Source organism: Papaver somniferum, unplaced genomic scaffold, assembly GCF_003573695.1.
Source record: "Papaver somniferum cultivar HN1 unplaced genomic scaffold, ASM357369v1 unplaced-scaffold_51, whole genome shotgun sequence".
NCBI classification, from domain to species: Eukaryota; Viridiplantae; Streptophyta; class Magnoliopsida; order Ranunculales; family Papaveraceae; genus Papaver; species Papaver somniferum.
Window position 1 is genome coordinate 128,540 of NW_020647749.1, and position 7,509 is coordinate 136,048.

A 7,509-nucleotide genomic window follows, 5' to 3' on the forward strand; every position below is an offset into this window, starting at 1 on the left:
CCTTTGAACTTTGCTAGGCTAGAAAGTTCATGAACTGAATCAATAATACTTCCTATGCTCTCAATGACTTCCATCAGTAGAGTAGTTGTTTGAATTTCCGGCATCAGCTCAAAGATGTTTGTATCCTCCAATTTACATGACTGTAGGGAAACTTTGATATTATCTGCGGCATCCGTTGAGTTGCTAAGATGTTTTAAAATAGATTCAGAATATGCCATCATCTTAATTGAATTTGATAATTCTTTTAATGCTTTCCCTAACTCTGTACTCACTGTCATATTTTCCTTTTGAATCATCTTACTTAATTCCACTGATTGGGTTTGAGAAGTTTTGATGGAGTTGCAAAGAGATTGAATCTTGTATGCACATTGACGAGTTACCATGTTGATCTTCAAATAGTGCTTCCATGGATGACCATATCTAAACTTTCCGTGTGGTGGCTCCCATCTTGCAAAATTAACAAGAGATTCTACAGCTGCCTTTGAGTTTATAACACTTTCACATCCAGGAAGGTGAAGTAAGTATTTGCTAGTGTTGTCATGAACTAGACCATCTCTTCCAATTGCTTCTAATAAATCCCCAAGTTTTTCCATGTTGAGACAAGTTTGATTATGCAAATCTTCTCCAGCCCATACAGGATAAACAAAGACTGAGATCATCACACATATAAGACAACCGATCAAAACAGTGGAGAATCTGTGAAGAACCAATTCAAAGATTTCATCAATCCTGTAACCCGATACAGAAACTAAACTGAATGTTAATATGAAAGTTAAAACTCCGTAATCATATCTTGCTTTGATACCGGGAAAAAACCTAGAAAAGGACCCGACAGCGGCCAATAAGAATACAAAAGAACCGAGAAGAATGGGTTCTCCTCCCTTTCCGGCTAGGTCTGCTAGGTGATGAATAGCAACCCCTAAACCAGCACCTGCAAATGTTGCGATTGCCCTGTTCATTCCTTTACCCAAAGTGGCACCAACACTAAACTCAAAAACGACAACCACTGTTAAGATTGCACACATTGTTGCAGACTTGAATCCACCATAAATGGGACTAAAATAGAAGAGAATAGCGACCAATGCTAGGGTTATTCCAACTTTCAAGGAGTGAATTAGTCTTCTTGGATCGTCTCTCCCCAATTTTTCTACTTTACCCTCAAATTTGGTTCCACTTTGTATGAGCTTCCCAATGAAACCCTTAAACCATTCAAACCCACTTTCTAAATATCTGCCATTGTTGCTCTGTGAATCAAATTTCCCTGATTCAATATCCATTTTTGATGAATGAAGTATAGAAGATTGAACAGGGATTTTAAGAGAAATTGGTGAGGGAGTTGCAGAAGATTGATGAGTGATTTAGAGAAGAAGATTGAAGAAAGAAAGGTGAGGGATAATGTAGGATTATGATGAACTGTGGATCTATAGGGAGATCAGACGATAATATATAAGAAATATGAAAGCGTGTTCTGTTTAGAAATTTGAAATAGGGCAGCGTGAAAAAGGAAACTTGGCAAGAATTAGAAGTCGGAAGGTAGATGTCCGTTGCAGAACTTGGAAGTTCAAGAAATAGAAACCTTCTCTTAGCAAATTCAAAAGTGCCAGCCATAATCTTGCTGTGTGCCCCCTAAGAAAATAAACCAATGCTTTCTGCTGGGTTTTAATTTTAACTTCTAAAATCCCTGCCGCCTTATTATGTAAGACTCTTAAAGAGGTGGGTGATAATAATACTAATGCGGGCATGTAAAGAACATATTTTACGGTGAAATGGACTAAATTAGTAGTAGTAAACTTATATTTACATACTGAGAGATTAAGAACAAGTTCCCGTTCTCAAACATTAGACAAAACTTTAAGAATAAAAGAATTTAATCTCAAACATAACTTTACTACAACTGCTAATACAATATCTATACTATTTTCAACCAAAAGCAACATCAACTTCTAAGAGGTGCCCATCAATTTGTAGGGGCGGCGACGGTGGCACCATCACCAGAGCCACTAACACCAGCACCACTATCATCACCTGAACTGGAAGCAAACTCAAGCTTAATTTCTTCGAATTTCCTAGGACTTCTAGCAATTTTTTCCCTCAATCTCTTCCCTGCAACTTCACTACCATCTTCCAATGTGGCCTTATAAACTGTCCCATAAGTACTCTTCCCCATTATTTCTGCAGTTGCACATAAAAGGTCATCGGCCGTAAATGTCAATGGCCCATCAACAATTAGGGGTATGAAGAAATCCACTCTGACTCTTTCTTTTATACTATTTCTTTTTCATTTTCTTTCTGCTTTACTCTTTTGCACATCCCTAAAACCACATTTTCCATTCTTAAATTTTTTCAAAAAGCTTTTTAATCTGTTCTCATTCTCCCGATAGTTTTTTTTTACAGAGTTAGGGTTTGTTATTTTTGATACGATGGTTTATTATTTTTGATATTTTATCACATATATTTTTGATATTAGGGTTCACTTATAAAAGTCGTATAAATTTGAAAATATCAATTAATATTATTTATGCATTCGAGCAAAGGAAAAAGCTCAGGTGTCACCTTTCCCCCCTTCTTTGAGGATTTCATTGGCCTTTTTTCCTTCTTATAGGGTTTATCGTTGTTTTCTTTCGGTCTCGGTTGTTTTCTTCCGGTTTCGGTTGATTTTTGTCATTGCGGAGCTTCATAGGCATAATAATTAACTCATGTAAGCTATAAAATGGTGAAATCATGACATTTTTTTTTTAATTTTGTTTTGCAGTTGTTGGTCATATATCCTCTCGGGCGGTGAAGAATGAAACGATGAAATATAATCTCTTGGTTCACTTTTTCTGTTGTACATGGATGAGGTAATGAACTTACTTTTCTTTTTATTTGTTTTCTATGCTTTTAAGTTTTTAACCTTCCCATTTTACTTTTAGTTGTTGTGTGATCTATAAGATTGGAAAATAGAAAGCTCAATACATGGATCTGGTGATGAATATCATTTTCTCTTTTTCTGTTGTTTTCTTTGTTTTTATCTTTTTTCTATGGTTTTGTTGCAAGTTATAAAATATAAAAAGGTTTTTGAGCTTACTTTTCACTTCTAGGGTTTTGTTCGTTAAGACTAATTTTCTTTTTTGTTGGTCATTTTACTTTTTTATTTGTTTCGCAACTCATAATAAAATTAATTTTGATGCTTCTGTTTCTGTTCTTTAAGGTGTTGTTAGATTTCACTCAGAAAATCATAATATTGGCTATTTATAAATCCAAGGTGGTGATATTTGTACTTGAGGAATTCCTTTTATGTTTTGGTGTTATATATCTGTGTAACTTAATCCGTGCTTTTGTAGAATATAGATGAAGGAAGTAATTGAGAATTTCTGTAAACAAGCCGAGAAGTTCGGACTCGAAGTTCGACTGTAGACCAGTCTGATGTACTAATTATTTTTGTACATTAGAAGTTATAACCTATTTATCTTCCTTGGTGAGCCAAACTACTACTAGGTACACCTTGATACTCTAGATTAATGCTTGGCGCATTATGTAACCCTAGCAAACAATAATGGTTTCCATTATGCTTGGCAAATCAGCAGTAGGCGAGTTGAAGCATTGTTTGAGCTGTATGACACCATTAATTGTCGAAAACGGGAAATATACATGGCTTAGTGGTCAAGTTCTACAAAAAATACAAGACCATCGTACCTACATACGCATTCAACGGGTAGGAAAGAGAATCAGATAAAGGTGGAGATCAGTAATCAAGGTATGTAACCTAAACCTAACCTAATCCAGTTGTTATCTCTTTATCTCTTTGCTCTCGAGATTGTGGCTAGCAGGAAAAACGATTCTACATACGATACATGTAAGCAGTTGGTGGATTTAATATTAGTATTTTAATTAAACAAGACTGCTAAGTTGGGTATTTTTATACCTGTCATAGTGTGATTCCACTGCTCAAATATTTTTTATACATCATAAAGAAATCAATCAAAGAAAATGAAGTTTTGATGGGAGAGTTTGTGATCAAGAATGAGCAAGTATAATACGCTTTTCATTTGCACGTTTCTTTCGTAAACGTTTGTGGATTATACCGATTAATGTTTGTTTTTTTCTGGGGAACTACAGTGAATGTAACATTGTGGGTTGGATTAGTTCACGTAATTACAAGTGTGATTACAGAGAACTCTAGGAACGTACCGATAATGGTGATAAAATGGGTGAAAAATGACTTGGGTAATAATATTTTTCATTTTGTTTTGCTTTAGAAAAATTGGTGTAGTTTACTTATTGTGGTATTACAGGTACGCTTAGCCTATTTACTATAGTTGCATCAAGGGTATTCATCAATTTGGATGTCCTGCAAACAAGTTCATGAATTCGTGTTGCTGTGAGTAATATGTGCTAAATAGATATAGACAAATTAATACTACACATGTTGCAACCGTGATTCCTTTTAGTAGACTTGATTTAGAGGCCACGTAGGTTGGTAGATTAAATATGGACAAAATCCATCCATACGGAAATGTAGAGACTCTCTTTGACAGAGACGGACCAAGAAATATTGGTAGTGTCGGGATAGAATATGAGTAATGGCAAGTGCGCGCGGCAGAACCACGTACTTTTTTTTTTGAAAGAACTGCATAGTCAATGGTACCTATGGAGCTTCATATTACACAAGTAAAAGTTTAAAATGTTCAAAATCTAATGAAATGTGATTGGAGAAATAAATTTATTTATATAGAAGAAAAATGTAAAGATAAATGGATGAAATGTTGAAATTTCAAACTGTGAACAAAATCATGGGATAAAATTTATTTAGGCTATATTAACTAATCATAATAATCATGGGATAGATACTAAATTTTCTAGATAAAAATCTACTGGGTCATAAGTACGAATGGGAAATAGCCCGTATTAGCCCCTTTCTAGGCCCGTTTCTGTTCTTTGAGGTGACCGGGAAGCTACTTTTGTGACAAAATTATGACAGAAACAAGGAATGTAGTACCAGAAAGACCACTTGCTACTTATAGAACTTGCAAAAAGAAAAGCAGAATATGTGCGCAATCATAGTTCCTGCAGAAAATATCGAGGTGATTGTGTGGGAGATGTATCGTGTTAAAGAAATGAACATGTATTGTTGTCGTTATTTTTTTAAGTATGCACGTATCACGTTTAGTACGGACCATACTTCCATGAGGTAAATAAAAAAAAGGATCTAATCATGTTTGCTTTTGTAGCGTTGTTATTTTTTTCTTAGTTCTGGATGTTGCCTCTTCGCAACGCAAGTGCATTTTTTTTCCTTTCTCAATGATTTAGAATGTTGGATCATAACAAATGCTGGATGATATTGATTCCAAAGGAAAAAAAATTCTTACCTCAAAACCTTCGGAAACCCCAATTCAGATTGAGTAATTCAATTTCGCTCGCCAGAGGAGAGAGAGACCAGTAAATGTAAAACCATAAACTTTCATTTTTTACACCTAAACTTGCATTTTTATTTCCGAGTATAAAAAGTCCTTGGACACTACTAAACCAACCACTACATTATTTGATAAGGGGCGCCTAACAACTGACAGAATGTCGGAGAGGTTCAGTCCTCCGTTCGAGTTTTCAAGTTTAGACACACATGAAGGATGCTGCATTTTATTTCATTGGTGCTTTTATTGCTGTCGGGCCGAAAGTGAAATGATAAACATTTGAAAATGATAAGTTATGCTGGATATATGGTGGGAAGCTTTTCTTTAGCCTTTACACAATGCTTTTAAACAGACCACTCTCTTAAACAGCCGAAAAACGATCCCCTCACATAAGGTGGGCCCGCTGTTCTTGGGATTCGAATGGGCTATTGGGCCCCACACTTGGATGTCATGTGAGAGGGTTATTTTTGGGTTGTCTATTTAGACGGTATGTTAAGAACTTTTGTTCCTTACAATGCATTGATAAAAAGTAAAACAACAAGTGGGGAGACCTTCCGCAAAATCACTCTTATAATCTTGTTCTTCAAGATTCGTTGACTCTTATAAATATTTTTGATTGCACTAACAAATATATTTCGTCCAACAAGGATTTTTATTGCTCTGTTTTAACTATTGCGTGGTGTATTTGGAGGGACAATGCTTTCACATCTTCCAACAAGTGTCTCTTAATACTCTGTATATTGTTAGACTTGCTTATAAAATGATTCGTGATACAAATGATTTCCAAATCTCTACGGATCCTAACAATCATTCATTTGTTGTCCAAGTTCATGTATCTCCCCATAGTGTACTGTGATGCTTCTTATGATAAAGATTCTAATAAATCTGGTGTTGGAGTTGTCATTTTCAACCAAACATGTGAGTGCAAGAGGTGCAAAACAGTTGTGAGCCAAGCAATAAACCCTGAAGAAGCTGAATGTTTAGCCCTACTTGAAGCTGCGAAGTGGGTTAAAGCAACAGGTTACGCAAAAAAATTTATAAGTGATGCGAAGAACTCCATATCCTTTCTCAATGAAGATAAGGATCTGATTATGTTAGTGGAGAATTTAATGACTGGGATGATAAAACAACTAAATATAGTAGAAGATTCAATGCATCAGGTGAATGGTTGGGCAATAATCTTTCATTCGACCTTAATCAGATGTAATATTTTTCTATATATATCAATATATCTTCCTTTCCTAGCAAATAAAAAATCACCGGTCTCTCTGCTCATTATATGTTGTAAAATTCAGAGTAATAGAGGATGAAAACAAAGAACGAAAAGAATGTTATATCACTGGAGCTTCAAGGCCTTGCGATTCTTTTCAACAATTATTTCGACCCTTCCCAAATAATTAGTGAGTACAGTCGTTCAGCGAAATATTTCTGTCACGATATAATGAAACCCTAACAACGTTGTTGGATTCAAATGTTGTATTCCCTTGACCCAACCAAGAACACACTGTAATTGATTCTGAAGATGCTTAGAGAGAAAGATTTTTTGATGATTTTTTTGGGAGAAAGCCTTCGCTATTTAAAGAGGAATTCATGCCTTTTGGAGGTGTCGATTCATCTCCAACAGATGCTTTCAACGGGCATCCATTAATGGTTTCTCCAGGGAAGAAAACCCTATGGGAAGAGACGTGTCGATAGAAATTTTTAAAAATCGAAATAGGTTTTCAAAATTCAAAACCAAAATAAAATTCTACAGGACGCTGTCTCACACTCTGACCCCGGCGACCTGACCTTTCAGCTTGAACGCAGCCGGGAGGGGCTACGCCCCCCGGACCCCCGGACAGTGGCAAACAATATTGAAAATATCTAACATTATATTCTCTTGCGCAGACCACCTTATATATTAGCTTATTTATCATTTATTTATAAGAAGAGTATTCATTACCTATTTTCATAGTAATATTTTTTATAACAAGCGTCCATTATTTCATAAGCAACAAACGGACCCGTGCATCGCATGTGAAAAACTAGTTTTCTTAAAAAGATACAATCACTATAAGAGACATAACAGATCTTTTAATCTGCTTAATAAGAGAATATCACTGTAAATGACATAACCAAA

The 7,509-nt window shown here is 35.4% G+C and overlaps 1 protein-coding gene across 1 annotated transcript in view; it reads right to left on the reverse strand.

Annotated features, from left to right (window-relative positions):
* LOC113342983 (aluminum-activated malate transporter 2-like) overlaps positions 1 to 1,421 on the reverse strand; it is a 5,036-nt gene extending 3,615 nt beyond the window's left edge. The window contains exon 1 of the mRNA XM_026587335.1: positions 36 to 1,421. Coding sequence (XP_026443120.1) covers positions 36 to 1,277 — 1,242 coding nt within the window. The 5' untranslated portion in view covers positions 1,278 to 1,421. The remainder of the gene's footprint in view (positions 1 to 35) is intronic.
* Positions 1,422 to 7,509: the final 6,088 nt, after the last annotated feature.